This window comes from Drosophila busckii, chromosome 2R (assembly GCF_011750605.1).
Source record: "Drosophila busckii strain San Diego stock center, stock number 13000-0081.31 chromosome 2R, ASM1175060v1, whole genome shotgun sequence".
NCBI lineage: Eukaryota > Metazoa > Arthropoda > Insecta > Diptera > Drosophilidae > Drosophila > Drosophila busckii.
Window position 1 is genome coordinate 16,515,476 of NC_046605.1, and position 17,593 is coordinate 16,533,068.

A 17,593-nucleotide genomic window follows, 5' to 3' on the forward strand; every position below is an offset into this window, starting at 1 on the left:
AGCAGTTGGCGAAAACAGCTGTCGACACAAATATCTGGGGCGTACAACAAAAATGATGACGCTTGCAACATAAAGCCGACACATAAGTTCCTGCAAAGCCTTAACAAATTAAACAAAATAATTCTAAAATATCTATAGTGCCAAAATAGAATAGAGATAAAAGAAAACATTTCGCAGCGCTTGCGATAAGAATTAATAATATATTTTCCATTGATTCTTTGTGAGTGGCACAACAACAAAAACAGAGTTAAATCCAATGCATTTAGGTGCACAACAACAACAACAGCAACGCCCCAAGCAGCAACAACAACAACGTGAGCAACAAGAGATACAACTGCGTAGACGTTTAACGTTTAGCAAAGGACGACAACAACAATGTCATCCTTGCAGCGTAACTGGCATTTACAGGTGAGTGTCACAAATATAAAATATATAACTCATACGAACGTATAAGTGCAACAATCAAAAAGCAGCGGGGCTCGAGGGTCAAGAAACGCCATTGATTTAAGAGATGGGATGCTTGGCACAAGCACAAAATTATTGAGGTAGTAGTTTGAGGTCGCTTGGAAGGCAAACTGTGTTGCTATGTTTTGTGAGCATGCGCTCTGCTGCATTTTATGTAAATAAGCATAAAAATGTAATTATGCAGAACTTTAGGTAAATATTAAACATTTTATAGTTAAACTAACTAATGTTTGTTTAAGGTTGTGCTGCATGTTGCTGCGGCACGCGTCAAAAGCAACAGCAACAACTACAAGAACAGCAGCAGCATCAACATTTTATTTCATTTGATTGCGTAAAGACCTTGAGATTTATATGTATCTGTAACAACATTGCCTCATGCCATGTCCTTGCGCACTTCCTGGGCCATTTAAGCCGTCTTCCTATCCTGTTTCTGCACCAGTGGACCCAATAACAATGCTTTAAGCTGTGACATTTGACAAGGTCAGTGGGCGTAGAGGCTGCGGATTTGTCTGTCACCAAAGGACTTTATAACTGCTTACTCAACAAATTGCATGTTTTTGTCAGCTATTGCAACGGGTTATATCCGTCATTATATTGACATGACATGATGCAAACATTGCAGAAAATGAGTCAGCAAACTGCACATTATTAAAAAGCAATTTGTTGCTGCTTAAAAGCCATAGAATGTATTTATAACAACTGCCGTACACACGCGGATTAAAATATAAAAATTGTTTTAATTTTTTGTGTTCTAAACAATAAGTCTGAAAAATTAATTTTTTATTCTTGTGCGTTTAATAAGAAAACGTCAACGCGTAGATGGTTCCACCCAACAATAACGGGCTGCGAAGCTGAAAAATTGCTACAGGAACAAGGTTACGACGGTTCATATCTAGCACGTCTATCCTCATCAAACCCCGGCGCAGTCACCCTTTCCGTGCGTCGCGGCAACGAAGTAACACACATTAAAATACAGAATAATGGTGACTTTTTTGATCTCTACGGGGGTGAAAAGTTTGCCACATTGCCGGAACTGGTGCAGTACTATGAGAAGAATGGCGAGCTAAAGGCGAAGAATGGACAGGTGATAGAGCTTAAGCAACCGCTTATATGCGCGGAGCCCACAACGGAAAGATGGTTTCATGGCAATCTTTCTGGCAAGGAAGCGGAAACACTGATACTGAAGCGTGGCAGGAACGGTTCGTTTCTTGTGCGTGAATCTCAAAGCAAACCCGGTGCTTTTGTTTTATCCGTGCGCACAGATGACAAAGTGACGCATGTCAAGATTAGATGGCAGGATAAAAAATACGATGTAGGCGGTGGCGAAAGCTTTTCAACGCTATCGGAGCTAATCGATCACTACAAGCGCGATCCAATGGTGGAGACCTGCGGCACAGTGGTGCCTTTGCGCCAGCCCTTCAATGCGACGCGCATTACAGCTGCGGGCATCAATGCTCGCGTGGATCAGCTGGTCAAGGGCGGCTTCTGGGAGGAGTTCGAGTCGCTGCAGCAAGAAAGTCGTGATACATTCTCGCGCCACGAGGGCTACAAAGATGTGAATCGGCAAAAGAATCGCTATCGCAATATATTGCCCTATGATCACACGCGTGTCAAGCTGCAGGATGTGGAGCGGAGTGTGCCGGGTGCGGAGTACATAAATGCCAATTATATACGTTTACTCAGCGATGGTGATGCCTATAACATGAGCAGCTCATCGGAGAGCTTGAGCAGCACGTTGGGCGTCGCGTGTCCAGCGACATATGGCACAGGCCCCGAACCTTCCTCCATTTGCTCGCAGTCATTATCCGATCAAGCGGCCAGCAATGGCTTCTGTGGCACTCTCAATAGCAAACGTGAAATGTATAAGATCTATATCGCCACTCAGGGCTGTCTGGGCAACACCAAAGCCGACTTTTGGAACATGATATGGCAGGAGAACACATGCATCATTGTCATGACCACCAAGGAGATTGAACGCGGCAAGACCAAGTGCGAACGCTATTGGCCCAACGAGGGTCAGTGCAAGCAATTCGGCCATGCCAAGGTGCAGTGCATCAAGGAGAGCTCAAACAATGATTATACGCTGCGCGAGTTTCTCTTCTCATGGCGCGATCAACCCGAGGGACCTGCCGATCCCGGCTGTGTGCTCAATTTTCTGCAGGACGTCAGCAGCAGACAACGCAACCTGACCCAAGCTGGTGAGAAACCTGGTCCCATTTGTGTGCACTGCTCGGCGGGCATCGGACGCACCGGCACGTTTATTGTCATCGACATGCTGCTCGATCAAATTGAGCGCCATGGCTTGGATACTGAAATCGATATACAGCGTACAGTTCAAATGGTGCGATCGCAGCGCTCGGGCCTGGTCCAGACGGAGGCACAATACAAGTTTGTTTATTATGCTCTGCAGCAATATATACAAACGCTGATTGCACGCAAGCGGGCCGAGATGCAGAGCATACAGGTTGGACGCGAATATACCAACATTAGGAATACCGGTGGAATTGGCAGCGATTCACAAAGATCTTCACTACCATCAGCAATTTCTAATCTAAGCTTAATAGCGAACAATAGCCTCTGCTGAAGAGGTGGTAACTTTAGCAGCAGCAACAACATGAGCAGTAAGCCTGCAGCCAGCGCTGCCGTCGCTGCATATTGTTGGCGCTAGCAACAACAACAGCAGCAGCAACAGTCATCATTGCCACAACGGCAGCAACATGCGCAAATCGAATTTCTACTGCGAATCGCCATCAGCAGCTGTTAAATACAAAAACATTTCCAAAGACATCAACAGCCTGAGGCAATCGCTGCATATTGCTGCTGGCGCCGCTGCTAGCGTTGCTCCTGCGCTGCCAACTTCACCGCGCAAAACATGACAAATGAATTTGTAAACCCATCAGCTCTATCTACACACACTCACACACAAACACACATACAATCCTTCTATATATCGTGTTTTCTAACTAATTATTATTATTATTATATATGACTTTTTATTTTATAATTGATTTTGTTATACCTCTAATTTTATTTCTTGTATACTGTTAAACAAAACTTTAAAAATGTGCTTATTTTGTTTGTCCCCGCCAAGGCCACTAGTCCTTAATACGCAAAGTAGTTGTTGTAAGCAGATGGCTAAACAAAAAAATTAAAACAATATATTAAAACTAAAAAAATAATATATCATATTATATAATGAGCAGAAACAGGTGTTAAAATCATTGATAATCAAAAGAAAAAACAAAATTGTGTTAACGATAAATAACATTAAATGTTTTAAAAAAATATATTTAACCAGCAAATAGCATTGAATGTGATTGAAAATAGAACAAAATTAGAATGGAACAGAGCTGAGTAATATATAAACACAAACAGAATTAAAGTTTATGGCACAGCTTATTGTTCGAAAACTAAAAGCAGACAATATTTAAGCAAACGATAATCTATATTTTTTCTGAGCATTTTAATTTATTTTCATTTCATATCTGCAATGCAAACGGGTAATAGTAAACATTTTCAGTAAGCTAAAGTATTTAAATGCTCCTGCTATGCCCAACGTCAATATCTTTATTGATTTTTGTAAAATTCATTTAACAATCAAACAAACAAATTTGTCGTATACGACAAATACACTATAGTGTGTCTGTTTATCTCTCTATTTTTTATCTCTATCTATCTTGATAGTGCTAATTTTTAATTTAATAAAACTTGCTTTTATAATATTTCTTGATACTCACAGTACGAACATGTAAAAAACAAATTAATTGTGTTAAAGCTAAACTTGTTACATTCAAGCACTTATGCTCAAATTGTTGTTGATTAATAAATAAAAACATAATCTTAACTTAAAACAATGTCAAAGTGTATAAAAATAAAATAAAAAGCAAATTACAAAAAAAGAAAAGAAATCTTAAACTTGACCCCGACGTGATTTGAACACGCAACCTTCTGATCTGGAGTCAGACGCGCTACCGTTGCGCCACGGAGTCATGTGCTATGAGTAGCGCTAAATGTGTATTTGAAGTGAATACAATAGCAACGCACCAAATAATTGGACGTTTATTGATTTATTTGTATGCACTGGCAAACAAAACAACAAACGCAAACAAAAGTGAACGTGCTGCTCAATTTAGAATGTTTAAAGTACCGGTTATGAGCAAATGGTTTTTTATTATCATGCTTGCTTGCTTCATAATGTTATTAAGCGCGTTATCTATAATCGTTGTCTAATTTGATTGATGCCATAAACTCTGCCATTGATATCATAAAATTTTCCTTTGACGCCCACGACTTTCGCTATGACCCTGAAAACTAAACAACTTGCAATTTTCTTGGAAAAGCCAAATACCATAAACGGGTTTCGGTTTACAGCATGCAAAAGGCAGTTTGAGTTGGGCTGGGATTGGGTGGGGTGAGTTGTGTTTTTCCATCGATTTAACAAAACAAACTTTTGAGCAAGAACAACAATTAGAGCAATAATAATTGTGCTTGAGGGGTAATTATAACAAAGTGAAGGTGGTAAATGTTTGGCAAGAGATTGCGTGTAGCTTGAATTAATCAAGTTGTTGATTTTTATTCATTTATGCAGGGCTCACGTGGATCGGTGTATTGCGCCAGTGAACCCGATCCAGCTGGCGTGGGAGCTGTACACGAGTCGGAAGGAGTTGGACTTGGAGTTGTATCTACCAATGCCAGCCACATGGACGGGCAGCATAACAGTGGCTCGCTCTATTCAGTGGCATCGGCACCACCCGCACCTCTACCGCTCTCCCTGGCCCAGCTGGATGTCAAGCAAATGGAATCGCTGTATGTGCCCACGCCCTCACCTTGCAACTCGCACATGGCCTCACCGCTCGCGACCCGCCCACACTTACTTGGATGAGCCCTGCTGTCCCCGCACGCTGCACGCCAGTCTGCTGGCGGAGCTGGAGGAGGATGACAATGAGAATCTATTGACCGTCTCCAGCATAACGGCTCGTCCGCTGATAGCCAAATCTCACGAGTTGCGCAGCAACCGCAAGCACCAGCAGCAGCGCCGCCGCCCTGTGCCCAATCGACGCAGCAAACAGCTGGTCAAGGATCGGGATACATCGACCATTACTACAGAGAGCAGTGGCGCTGGTACTGCTGCTGCAGAGCCGCCGGATGGTGGCTACGGCTGGTTTATTGTTTTCGGAGCGTTTTCAGTTCAATTCTGGGTAGCCGGCCTGGTCAAATCGTATGGCGTGCTGTATGTCGAGATTATGGAAACATTTCCCAGTTCCACGGCAACTGTAGCTTCTTGGATTCCAGCCATACTCTCCGCTCTCTGTCTGGTCCTAGCGCCACTCTCCAGCGCGCTGTGTCAGCGTTTTTCATGTCGCTCCGTCGTCTTTGTTGGCGGCATTTTCTGCTCCCTGGGCATGATACTCAGTTATTTTGCCACCAATTTGCTCCATCTGCTCTTCACATTCGGCATACTGACGGGTGAGTAACAAAACCTCAAGCAAATATGCTTATAATTCCCAACTCGTAATTAGTATTCGAGCTGAGAGTTCCAGGGTTCAACTCCCAGCAGAGACATGCAATTTAATTAAATTTTTTTTTTTTTGTTTTTTTTTTTTGCAGGCATTGGTGGCGGACTTTCGACCACGCCAGGAATTGTAATAGTCTCTCAGTATTTTGACAAGCATCGCGCTTTGGCCAATGGCATTTGTGTGTCGGGCACGGCAGCCGGGAGCTTTGTGCTGCCCATACTAATCAAGCATCTGGCCGAGAATTGCGGATTTCATGGCACTCTGCTGATTCTAGGCGGTTGCATGCTGCATGTCTGCGTCTCGGCGATGCTCTATCGACCGCTTAGCGCACATGTGGAGCAAGCAGAAGCGAAGAAAACTATAGTTGAGGATACAAATGCGAATGCCACAGGCATGTTGACAACATCCACGTACCTGGACACACATGAGGCGACAGACACCGAGCTGAACGACAAGTTCATAGAGCATTTATTTCTGGAGGAGTGCAAGAATCATCTGATCTACTATGCCAACAAGCAGTCAAGTGAGCTTAGTGCACAAGTTTGCTCTGTAATTAAATTAAATAATGTGTATTTTGAAGCTCAAGACAAGTCGGCGCAGGAGAGCGACGATGAGGTGAAGGACATCATAGGAGAGACCACATTTATAAAGCCAATGAAAAAGGTGCGCAGCTCCGGACTGCTGCACTCCGTGGAGGATCTAAGCACAGACTCTACTTGGGTTTATCGCAAACACTCTGGCACGGATTCAAATCGCGGCAGTCGCCGTCGTCGCAATGTTTTTGCCAACGATGAGACCATTAGCAAAATACAGGCGCATCTGGAGAAGCCGCTCTCGCCGCCCAGCGTGGTCAGTCGTGGTCTCAGCAAGAGCATGGAAATACCCACGCCTGTCAGCAAACTGAGCGAACTCAAACAGCAGCCGCCAGCAGACTCGCAGCTGCAGCTGGAGGATGATGATGATGATGAGGACGATGATGGCGTTGACGAGGATGAGCAGCTAAAGCGCAGCTGCTGTGCACGCATTGAGGTCTATCTGGACTTGAGTCTGCTGCAAGATCCGAGCTTTATATTGATGTGTCTGTCGGTCACCCTCATGTCCGTTGGCTGTCCCTACATGCTGTACTATCTGCCGGCGCATGTTATATCTATAGGTGGGTCAAAGCACAAGAAAAAAGCTAAATTTATAATTTTATATACACATCGACATAAAAGCCCACATAAATCTAAAAACTTGAATGATTTCGCTCTTATTAATGGAATTGAGCAACAGTTTTTTTTTTTAAATTCGCTCAACAGAATCTAATTTTAAAATCTACACAAAAATAAACCATACAAGATTTTTAGTTATGTCAATTTTATGTTTAATAAATTACATTTCTTAATTTGGTTACACTGCTTGCCAAATTTATGTTGACAAAAAACTGGTGAAATGTTTTCTTTGTACATTTTAATTTAATTTTGCATGGTGGTTAGCACTAGTTTGAAATTTGCAAAAAGTAAATGCACAAGATCTGTCTGATCTGTATAATATTTAATTCATAGAAAATTCATAGCTGCTTCTTTAATTCGGTCAAAGTAAATATTAATTTCCAAAAAGTAAAATATTTTTTATAAGTCTCTTAAACGTTTTCGTGTAATCTGCCAAATTTGATGTTGGATACTTACAGAGTTACATTTATGAATTTTAAAATCATTTTTTATTGAAATTATTTTCCGCATTCAAATGAATATTCTTGTATTTTCCCATTCACAGATTTATGATATCATCACCAAATCAACTGTGTATGATTGATTAAAACTGAAAACTAAATAATGCAATTAATTCCAAATTTGATTCTCTTTGTACACTGCAGGTTATAATAAAAGCGAAGCGGGCTACCTAGTGGCCATCAGCGCTGTGCTTGACTTGTGTGGACGTTTGGGTCTTGGCTGGCTATCGGACTTGCAGCTCTTTGATCGCAAGCGCACCTATACCTTATGGTAACAAATAGAGAAGAATGATAATTGTGGAATTTATAATTAAATGATTACTTTGACAGCATTTTGGGCGCTGGTCTGGCCGTGCTTACCATACCCTTTGCCAAGACGCTCATCCTTGTGGGTCTCTCTGCTGCGGTGTATGGTCTCTGCCTGGGCAGCTGGTATGTGTTGATGCCAGTACTGCTGGCGGATGTCTTTGGCACGGATAGGATTAGCTCCAGTTACGGCTTGGTGCGCATGTTCCAGAGCATTGGCGCCATATCGGTGCCACCGTTGGCGGGTCTGCTGCGCGATATATCCGGCGACTATGAGATTTGCTTTTATTGCATGGGCTCCTGCATGGTATTGGGTTGTCTGCCGTTGCTGGTTTGGATTATACTGGAGTCACGCAATCATCGGCTTTTCGTGCAGCGCGTGGAGGACGAGGAGGAGGAGGATTGTGAATTGGAGGCTTAGATGTTTCTAGTTTTAGTTGCGGGTTTTGCTTAGCAGTTAATGTTTGTTGACATTAGTTAGACTTTTACAGTTTGAAAAAGTTTTTCGTACCCGAACCCTGTTGTTTTCCACAGTAATTTACCGACTACCGACTAACAGCTAAGTTGGCAGCATTGTGCTTTCAATTTACGTAGCATACCTTTAGGCGTAAATGCATGAATTGCAATGATGTTTATGTTAACTTGTTCCACAATCACTTAGCTTGCAGCCATACTAATTTATTTAGACATCTATCCTAATACTACTACTACTACTACTACTGTATTCAAATACATTCAACAAATATTGTTGCCCAAACTTGCAAAAAAATAAAAGCACCAAAAGTTGCGCAAAGAACTGAGTTAAAAAGACGTGAACACCAGAATATCTAAAAACAAAAAGAAAAAATATATATATGTATACCCATTGTAACTTTATAAAATGTACCATATGTATAAATAAATTTATACACTAAAACCAAAAACCAACAAGTATGTAAAGCTCATGAACATTCAAATTCAAAATCAAAATACTTGCGAATAAAAAAACATGTAAACGTTTGAATGTAACTATTTCAAATTCAAGCATTCAATCATTTCATTTAAATACTTAGTTGTTGTGAAACATTTACCCCACAATAAAAAGAAAACCTTAAAAAGAATACAACAATTACAAGAGTTTAAATAGAAAAGCATAAGAAATAAATTGAGGCTGTTTACAATTTTATATGCAAAGCATTGAAACATCAGCTTAGCTTATATTTTCCTAACAAACTAACTACAATATTTTTGAAACAGTAAGTAAAAACTCTTGAAGCCATCATGCTGTATACCGATAATTTCTGTTGCTGCATTGATTTAAAATGCGGTTGCATTATCATAGCCATATTGGAAGTAATCATACGCGGTGTGGACAGATTTCTTGTGGACAGTGAGTTCAAACAGCTTAATTTATTATGTATTATATATAATAGTATCCCCTAACAGCTGAAACTTTTGTAGGCTATATTACTTTAATTATAATTGGCGTCTATATTGTTAGCTGTATTATTTTGCTTGTTGGCGCAATTTTAGTAAGTAGCTCTTTAGATTACCTGGTAATATCTATAGCCAGCTATTTCAGAGAGTGCGCTTAATGCTGTTGCCCTACTTGATTGTCATTGTTGCGCATATAATACTTTTAATTGCTGTATGCATCTATGTGGCGCTTTATGATGAAGTCTACGATTATATAATCTTTGATGGAATTCAAGCAAGTAAGTTTTTGATTTAAAACACGAATGATTATGATTTTGCTAATGCTTTTCTCAATCAACAGTTGTGAGCATGTACTTCTTTTTAGTTGTACGTTCCTTTTATGTTACGTTAGGCGACTGAGAAGTAGCGAATTTAACAAATGTTATTTAGGCGTATACGTTATTTTTTATTAAATGCAATACGCATATTTTGTTAATTTATTTCATAAGCTTTAACTTAAGTTTCTCTGTGTGCAACAACAACAAAAACAATAGCAACAACAACACCTTGCATAAATAAATAAATAAATCACTTACTTTCCTTATTTACACTATCGATATGCAGTTCGGGCAGTTGAAATTAAGCAGATTTTATTTTGCAATTGTTTTTTAACGTATAAATCCAAAGTTAATTACAATAGGGTGGCGTGGATTTCTAAACCATCTGGCCCATCTAGGATGCTTCGATGTTGCACTCGACGGAGTTGTTGTATCCATGTAGGGTGTGGTTATGCAATCAGGAGAATCCTGATTGCTGACATCAGTGCAGTCAGTACAAGGAAATGCAGGATAGGTAGGATAAGGACCACATGCCACTGCCTCGCTGCGCTCTACTAAGCAAATGAGCAAAATGGCAAAGCAAAATGACAACGTGTGTACTTTCATCTTGAACTCACTGAGCTTAATTATGGACTGAGAGCTATGCTTTATAGCAAATCTAAAGCATATTCATGCAAATTCAGCTGTACAAATATTTAAATCGCATAAACAGCGCTTATGCTGCTTTAGAATTCGATTATTTTAACAACTGTTTTAATTTTAATTTAAGTGTATAAATAGGAATTATATAAATATTCGCGTTCAAATCTAATAAGCTATATAAGCTATTGAATCGCTGCAAGCGATAAGAAGTAAGCAAGTAGAAATTAACTAATTCAGTTAATTACTTTATCAGCTAATTAGTCAAGCTATCACTTCCGCTTTTTAATGAGGCTTAAATCTTACACCAGTTGACGAATCCAATTGATTCTATGCTCTTTGGCAACTGCTCACTAGATATGTGAAAAGTGATTAATGTAACCTTTTTATATAAATGTGTCAACAAAAAGTTTCTATGACAAGTCAATCAAAATAAACCCGTAGTCATAATATCTATTTAAATAAATAGCCAACTAGGTAATAGATTTCCCAAAATTTCGTTACTAAGAGACTTCTGTTGCCTACTGCTTACTTTATAATTTTGGTATTAGATCTATTGCTATTCATTTTTGTCAGCTAAAAAAAAAACAGCTATGCATTTCCTTAAGACGATATCGTTTGCTTTTTGGCAAAATAGTTGTAAGTACCGTTAAACTATATATGTATCTGTCTTTATAATGTTTATATGATAATTGCAGTTAGTTTTGACTCAGCCTAACTCTCGTTAGATTCTTTGCGCTATTTGAATTAATTATGATTAACACGTTGATTAATGGTATTTGTTGTAACAATTAAAATATAGTTATAGCTAAATGTCTACTCCTGTTACTTGGAGTGTGGCGTAGAGGCCTCGAGCTATGATTAACATAAAGGGCAAACAGTAACAGCAACTAAATTCAACTTGCATTTATTTTAAAGCCTATTTTAAGTAGAGAGTATTTACATGTTGAGTTGCGCTCGCATCTAAAACTGCTCCAGCGTGCGTGGTGCGGGTGGCGCGCCGTACTCATCGGCAGGAGCTGGGGGTGGTCCGTATTGCGGCGCTGGCTTTTGCTGCTGCTTGTACTTGATGAAGTACACCTCGGGCTTGCTAGGCTCGGTGGGGGCGGGTGATGGCAGCAGCAGTGGTTGCTGCTCCTCGGGCTTCTTCACCAGCACATAGACCAAGGTCTTGTGCTCATCCTGCACGGCTGGCGGCAGCACCTGACGCACTGGCGTGGGTGGATTGGGCGCCTTGATGAAAATGATCTTGTAGTGCTTCTTGGGCACAGCTGTCTGTATGGGCGCTGCAGCGGGATAGAACTCTGGCTCCTCTGGCGGTACATGCACATACACATTCTTGGTAACAATAGCCTCAGCCGTGGGTGGTGGTCCATAGAAAGCTGCAGGTGGTCCATAGGCAGGCAATGGCTGCGCGGCTGGTGGGCCATATTCCTTTTGTGGTGCTGGCGGCGGCGGCGGCGCGCCATAGCGTGGCTTTGGTGGCTCTGGGCGTGCTTGGGCCAAAGCCAGCAAGCTGCTGGCCAGGATGAGCATCAGTGCAATCTGTCTGTTCATGTTGTGGCACGTTGTTCGAATGATTCGCAGCTGTTGCGCGCTTTTCATATTATATACGAAAATCTTGTGCGCTTTTGTGTAATCCCGCGTAGCTTTGCATAATATTTTGATTTGTATTTATTGAAACCGTTACGCGGCAACTGCGACAGCGACAGCGACAGCGCCAACTGCATCGTAGCCTGCATACCAATTAGCTTGGAAGCGCTGCCAGCCCAGTCATTGTGCTCAATTCACTCTTCTTCGATATTTCGATAATGAAAATGAAATTGCAAAGACAAACATGCGTACACGCCCACGGCGCCCGCCTCTCGCCTCTCACCTCCCACCTTGCATGCTCTTCAAGTTTTAATTGCTGGCGCGGCACGTTCTGTACCCACTCTGGACTTTCCGGCCTTATTTGTGCTCGCCATTTGGCAAACATTGTCAAAATAAAAACATATATTTAAACTTGATTGCGCTGCGAGCAGCTGTTATTTATGATATAACACCTGTAATCACTTTACAAACATGCACACATACGCGATTTAGCGCGTGGGCATTCCATGCTAGGTCATTGCAACTGCCTTCCCTTTGATTTATTCAATTATGCCCAGTATACGTGTCAAAAATGAGCCTGCCGACTGTTGAATACGCTTAATCCAATGTATAATCATTTCTTTAAAGATCGCAGGTAGCGGGCTGAATTAACAATGCCAACAAGAAAAAAAATCAAGTATGGGAATCTTTAAATAATGGATTAAAGCTTCAAAACTCAAAATATTGAACCCTTTGGAGCAGTCTATAGCAAGTGGGGAATGCTAACTAAGAATCTTATCATTGCGAATAAATTCGGGACAGTAAACTCCATTGAGAATGTCTATTATATATTTTGCGAAAAGTGCGTTTGCAAATTTAAGCAAATAATTTTTTGTTTAAATTACGTGCACAATTATTTTAAAGCTTATATAAATTCTTAGCATTAAGTACGTTATTTTTTTAAGTCATTTTTGATAGGCTTATTAATTGCCAAAACATAAGCAGTGCAGCAAGCCACAGTCCAAATTGAGCTTAAATGCATTTAAGTAAATTGTTATGTTAAAATTAACATAATCTATTTTATTGTCAAAACTTATAGATAATTAAAGATTTAATTTTATGTATTGTTTTTTTTGAATTTAAGCGAAAATTAATTATTAGAGTACAAGCTGTTACCAAAATCGGTCTGTATTAAAGTAGCATAAGCTTAAGTAATAAAAAAAATTAATTTGTTTACTTAGCAGCAATAATTAAAAACTTTTTAAGACCATGCAACTGCAACTACATAAAGAACAAAAGCGATGCGAGGTAACAATAATAAAAGATCTTATTGCTTGCTCTGTATTTTATGTCAATATTTAATGAATTTCACTTTAAACAATTACACACGCATACACGTACACATTCACACATACAAAGTTTAAGACCAACAGCCAATTAATCACAAAGAACAACAAAATTTAGCAGTAGGTGGCAACAACAATCAATCAACATCATGATCTATTTACAGTATTGTTGCTTCTGCGTAGATTTGCGCATAGGCACGTATATAGTGTGTGCTCTGGACCTACTAATAGATCTAATATTCGGTATTATTATAGCGATATTTGGCGAAAATGGTAAGCTTTGAATAAATAGTTAAAGCGATTTACTAAAAATGTAATGCAGGCATACCCGATTTGGGTCACAAGCTCTTTCTGGTGTTTATGTTTGTACATTTGATATGCTCAGTTATGTTATTGCTGGGCACTATATGGGTAAGCAATGTCAACTGCCTGAGAATATAAGTTAATCCTATTTACTTGTAGCTGCGTCCTCGTTTAATGCTGCCGTATATAATAACCACGCTGGTAAAAATATTTGCTATGATAGTACTGATTGTATCGGATCTGATATTAAAAATATGGATAGTAGTTATAATACTCTATGTCGTTATGTTTGGTAAGTAATTAGGCTACAAGGCTTGTTCAATTTAATTTAATTGTTGCATTCAACAGTTGTCAGCATTTACTTCTGGCTGGTTGTTTATTCATTTTATGCCGCACTGGGCGGTCATCTATTTATCTGAGCCAGACAAACTTTGCTTTAACAATCAAATATATATAAACAATAAAAATAATACATTTGTTTTGATAATTATGCGGTTTCTGTTAAGAAAATTCTGCTACTGCGTTGGTCTCCGACGTGGCTGCTTTGCCATTGCTTGCGTGGACTTTATTATCAATCTGGTTATATTGATTCTGATAGACGATGGTATGACTATGTCTATAGTCTAGCTTATATGACTATCTTACTTATCAATACTTTGCAGTTAGTTACATTAATCATGTTGAAAAGGCCGTGGGCATATGCCATTGCATGGGCTGTATTATGCTTGCCTTGGGCTCTCTCATTGTAAGTTTAGAACAAATTTTCAAAAGACTTTAATACAATTTAACTGTTGTTTTAAATTTAGCAATCCACAGTGCTGTTAGTATTCTATTTAATAACAAGTTTAGTTAATGTAGGCGTACTCTGCGTTTGTGTTATAATGCTCGTTATCAATTTTAAGATATTTTATCTGATTATGATGGGCGTGGAACTTTGTTTAATTGGTAAGTTCATTCTCAGAAGAATTCTATAATATATTACAATTTATTGTATTTCAGGCTTAAACTTGTATTTTTGGGTCGTTGTATTCTCCTACTACAGCGAACTTCTTGAAACTATAGAAGGTGATTTTTAAATTCCACAATCGTTACAATAAAATATTGAATGTAAATAAAGCTTATTCTCTTTTTCATTCTTTTGACTACAGTCTCTGTTGCTTATGGTATCTAGTTTAATTCATAGTATATTTTTAATCACGAGTCGTATTTAAATGCTTAGAGATAATCCCCAAATGTATATTTTTGGGTCAAAGTGCTTGTCACCGATGGTATTTGGGAATCCCTGCAAAAACAAAAGACATTTATTATTAATACTTTGGCTGATTAGCAATAATTCTATAAATTACTTGGTTATTTGTTTGACTGTACGTCGCACATCAGTCATAATGGTCTCAATGTCAGTGCGTGGCTTATTCTTTAAGGCCTCACAAAGTGTTTGAATGAAGGGTGTGCCATCATCAAGGCGATAGGAAACGTAACCTTCATAGGTGCTGTAGCACTTTAGAATCTCACTGGGGCTGCCGTGGGGCTGGAAGAAATAATTGAAAACTTATGATTAGTATTTATTGGGCTTTAAAACCAAATACATGTTTGAAATATAGGTGATAAATTATCGAGAGTAAAGAGTAATACAGCGAAACCTCTGCTCGGGTAAATAGGGCAAGATAATTTCTCAACTAAATTTGGAAAAATGAATTAGCATATGAATATTTAGGTCCCTTTTAAATTGCTTTTGTTTCAGTCGTAATACTTAAATTTATAAACACAAATGTTTGCTAATTTTATGCATTAGGTATATAAAAAAAGTACTAATCCACTCACCTGTGCAGCATCCGTTTTAAATTGTCCCATTTCTCTGGATCCCTTGCAGGCCTGCACAAAAAGGATCTTCGGTTTATCTAACAATGTGCGATTGCGCACTATGGGAAAGATCAGATCATCATCCAGTCTATATTCACCGTCCTTCGCAGCTATGGTGTCATAACGCTGGCCATGACTAAGTATGACCAACACCAAGGCGGAATACTCTGCAAAGTTCTTCACTTCCACTGAAAAGTAAACATAATTAACTTTTGATGGGCTATAAATTAAAGAAAAAAAATTAAACTTACGCTGACGCACAGTGCTCTTCACGACAGACAAAGTGGCATTGGGAATTATCTGCACAGAGCACCTGAGCGCTTGGAAGGAGCTTTTAAGTGACTTCACATCATTGGCGCTGCCATCACGAAATTCATTTTGATTATCGAACTTTTCATGATTGAATATATATACAAGCGCAGGCTTGAGCTTTTTTAGATTCTTCAAGGTCTTGGTGGAAACACTGCTCACTGGCGTTATGTTCGTTAGGCCGTTTCTGCCCTGGGCATCCGTGCTGTTGGACGCGCGCTTGGGCACAGCACCTGTGCTGGGATTGAGGCTAACGAATGCTTTGGGTATGGTGAGCTTGGCAACTGGCTTGACGCTATTGGCGCTGCTGACTTGCGGTTTGGTAAGAACTGAGCTGCTGACTGAGGGTTTGGCAAGGACTGTGCTGCTGACTTGAGGCTTGGCGTAGATTGTGCTGGTGCCGCCAACGCCAGCACTGCTGCTGCTGCTGCTGCTGCTGCTCGTCTTGGTGGTATAAGGCGACACATAACCAATACTCAACGGCTTGTTGGCATATGGCGAGACATAGGTCTTGTCTTTGTTTGAAGCTGCGCTTGAGGCTGAGCCTGCTGTTGGCTTTGAGCTAGTTGTGGTTGTATATTTAAATTTGGATTGGCCTGGACTCAGCACAACGCGCTTTGTCTCCACATGCTGAGTCACGCTGCGTCCATGCTTTTGTGACACTGTCGTTTGCTCGGTTTTAATCACTGTGCTGGAGCGCTTGGCTTCCGCGTTGGTCTGCACTGTGGGCGTCGAGCGCATGGATACACCCGTCAGGCTGGCGCGATTGCCACCATTCATGGGCAGTTGCGATAGCAGCTCCTCAAGCTCTGCCTGGCTAGGTGTGCGGCGCGTTATCATTTCCGTTACGCGCGCCTGCTGCGTATGCGTCACCGTCTGACGTGTGGACATAAAAGTTACCGTTTGCTTATTACTATCGAAAATCGTTGAATTCTGCACGGCCGTATTCGTGGTCTCCGTTGCAGCACTTGTTGTATTAACACGTGTGCGTGGATCCTGCAGGGCCAGCGCCCGATGCGCGTCTCCACCGCCGCAGTCATCCGTTTGTTTCTTCTTGCTAAACCAGCCCATCTTACACACACATGCACAAGTATGGCAGCTTCAGCGTATCTCCGATCCGCTCGCTTTCGAATATCGCACGACACTGCAGCAAAAGGTGGACAAAGCTTTCTTTCCGCTGCGATAAGTGAACGAGTGAGCATTACTCACTCGCACACTGAAGCTTTTGCTCTCGTTTGCTCGCTTTTGTTCTCTTAAGCGTGTGGCGCACTTGCAAGGGGGATCACCGGCTAGTGTATTTTTTCTTCAACTACCCCTGGCACCTACGTCCCTGCACTCCATTACTCATGCCTTAGCTTGTTATCAGTTTCTCTGCCGCCTGATTAATGAAATCAAAACATAGAGACCTACGATATAGTAAAGAATATAGATTATAGTTAAAACAATAATATGCGTAGTTAAGCAATTAAATATTTATCATTATTAGCTATTTTTAGATTTAAGCACTTTTATTGCAGGTTAATACAAATATGGCTTGGTAGTACTTTGTTTATTAAAACCAGTTATTTTACTTATAATTCTTCTACTGCTGTTGCCTAATTAATTCTTGCTAAAAGCACAAACATACATACATATGTACGTACATAGGTATAACACCATTATGCAATAGTATCTTTATTGATTACTAAGCGATAATTCTTCAGTTATGTATGCATAAACATTTTACTCAACTGATTAAAGTCATGCAGAAAGCTGGTTAAAAGCTTTGTTGTGCTACATTTTATAACAAATATTCTTTGTTTATTTTCGAGCGTCTCTTGCTGATTTCGCTTT

General features: G+C 40.1%; 6 protein-coding genes and 1 non-coding gene across 8 annotated transcripts; 4 read left to right on the forward strand and 3 right to left on the reverse strand.

Annotated features, from left to right (window-relative positions):
* Positions 1 to 286: 286 nt before the first annotated feature.
* LOC108597128 (monocarboxylate transporter 12) lies at positions 287 to 8,419 on the forward strand. The gene is given in 7 exon segments (XM_017983512.2): positions 287 to 408; positions 5,054 to 5,319; positions 5,321 to 5,931; positions 6,073 to 6,504; positions 6,562 to 7,134; positions 7,837 to 7,963; positions 8,023 to 8,419. Coding segments are annotated over 7 exon segments (2,439 nt in total). The 5' UTR covers positions 287 to 375.
* Positions 4,383 to 4,454, reverse strand: Trnaw-cca. The gene has a single exon. It is a non-coding gene; the product is annotated as a tRNA-Trp (tRNA).
* Positions 8,420 to 9,193: 774 nt separating the features above from the next.
* LOC108595962 lies at positions 9,194 to 9,946 on the forward strand. Of its 2 annotated transcripts, none has more exons than XM_017981248.2 (4): positions 9,194 to 9,367; positions 9,424 to 9,509; positions 9,560 to 9,692; positions 9,755 to 9,946. In XM_017981248.2, the coding sequence occupies exons 1-4, from the start codon at positions 9,259 to 9,261 to the stop codon at positions 9,811 to 9,813; spliced, it is 387 nt and encodes a 128-aa protein (XP_017836737.1). In that variant the 5' UTR covers positions 9,194 to 9,258; the 3' UTR covers positions 9,814 to 9,946. The 2 variants fall into 2 exon arrangements, with proteins under 2 accessions (XP_017836737.1, XP_017836738.1); XM_017981249.2 differs by having other exon boundaries at positions 9,439 to 9,509.
* Positions 9,947 to 11,293: 1,347 nt separating this feature from the next.
* Positions 11,294 to 11,929, reverse strand: LOC108595850 (extensin). The gene has a single exon (XM_017981141.1). The coding sequence runs from the start codon at positions 11,925 to 11,927 to the stop codon at positions 11,334 to 11,336; it is 594 nt and encodes a 197-aa protein (XP_017836630.1). The 5' UTR covers positions 11,928 to 11,929; the 3' UTR covers positions 11,294 to 11,333.
* A 1,339-nt stretch (positions 11,930 to 13,268) lies between these two features.
* LOC108597669 lies at positions 13,269 to 14,030 on the forward strand. Its single transcript, XM_017984339.1, has 4 exons — positions 13,269 to 13,561; positions 13,611 to 13,699; positions 13,751 to 13,883; positions 13,940 to 14,030. Exons 1-4 carry the CDS (start codon positions 13,438 to 13,440, stop codon positions 14,008 to 14,010), a joined length of 417 nt encoding a protein of 138 aa, XP_017839828.1. The 5' UTR covers positions 13,269 to 13,437; the 3' UTR covers positions 14,011 to 14,030.
* LOC108597668 lies at positions 13,979 to 14,690 on the forward strand. Its single transcript, XM_017984338.2, has 4 exons — positions 13,979 to 14,195; positions 14,254 to 14,336; positions 14,398 to 14,536; positions 14,591 to 14,690. Exons 1-4 carry the CDS (start codon positions 13,979 to 13,981, stop codon positions 14,665 to 14,667), a joined length of 516 nt encoding a protein of 171 aa, XP_017839827.1. The 3' UTR covers positions 14,668 to 14,690.
* Positions 14,691 to 14,784: 94 nt separating this feature from the next.
* LOC108597667 (cell death protein 3) lies at positions 14,785 to 16,896 on the reverse strand. Its single transcript, XM_017984337.1, has 4 exons — positions 15,703 to 16,896; positions 15,413 to 15,639; positions 14,938 to 15,119; positions 14,785 to 14,873 (listed from the first exon to the last, which is right to left on the reverse strand). Exons 1-4 carry the CDS (start codon positions 16,829 to 16,831, stop codon positions 14,807 to 14,809), a joined length of 1,605 nt encoding a protein of 534 aa, XP_017839826.1. The 5' UTR covers positions 16,832 to 16,896; the 3' UTR covers positions 14,785 to 14,806.
* Positions 16,897 to 17,593: the final 697 nt, after the last annotated feature.

Bases quoted from the DNA above. Each gene is read 5' to 3' on its own strand.
- LOC108595962 (XM_017981248.2), top strand. From the start codon at position 9,259: ATGCTGTATACCGATAATTTCTGTTGCTGCATTGATTTAAAATGCGGT. The intron at 9,368-9,423 runs GTGAGTTCAAAC...ATCCCCTAACAG, and splicing joins GGACAGATTTCTTGTGGACA to CTGAAACTTTTGTAGGCTAT. The intron at 9,693-9,754 runs GTAAGTTTTTGA...CTCAATCAACAG, and splicing joins CTTTGATGGAATTCAAGCAA to TTGTGAGCATGTACTTCTTT.
- LOC108595850 (XM_017981141.1), bottom strand. From the start codon at position 11,927: ATGAACAGACAGATTGCACTGATGCTCATCCTGGCCAGCAGCTTGCTG.
- LOC108597668 (XM_017984338.2), top strand. From the start codon at position 13,979: ATGCCGCACTGGGCGGTCATCTATTTATCTGAGCCAGACAAACTTTGC. The intron at 14,196-14,253 runs GTATGACTATGT...AATACTTTGCAG, and splicing joins ATTGATTCTGATAGACGATG to TTAGTTACATTAATCATGTT. The intron at 14,337-14,397 runs GTAAGTTTAGAA...TTTTAAATTTAG, and splicing joins TTGCCTTGGGCTCTCTCATT to CAATCCACAGTGCTGTTAGT.
- LOC108597669 (XM_017984339.1), top strand. From the start codon at position 13,438: ATGATCTATTTACAGTATTGTTGCTTCTGCGTAGATTTGCGCATAGGC. The intron at 13,562-13,610 runs GTAAGCTTTGAA...AATGTAATGCAG, and splicing joins AGCGATATTTGGCGAAAATG to GCATACCCGATTTGGGTCAC. The intron at 13,700-13,750 runs GTAAGCAATGTC...ATTTACTTGTAG, and splicing joins TATTGCTGGGCACTATATGG to CTGCGTCCTCGTTTAATGCT.
- LOC108597667 (XM_017984337.1), bottom strand. From the start codon at position 16,831: ATGGGCTGGTTTAGCAAGAAGAAACAAACGGATGACTGCGGCGGTGGA. The intron at 15,640-15,702 runs GTAAGTTTAATT...TTTACTTTTCAG, and splicing joins GAAGAGCACTGTGCGTCAGC to TGGAAGTGAAGAACTTTGCA. The intron at 14,874-14,937 runs GTAATTTATAGA...TTGTTTTTGCAG, and splicing joins ACAGTCAAACAAATAACCAA to GGATTCCCAAATACCATCGG.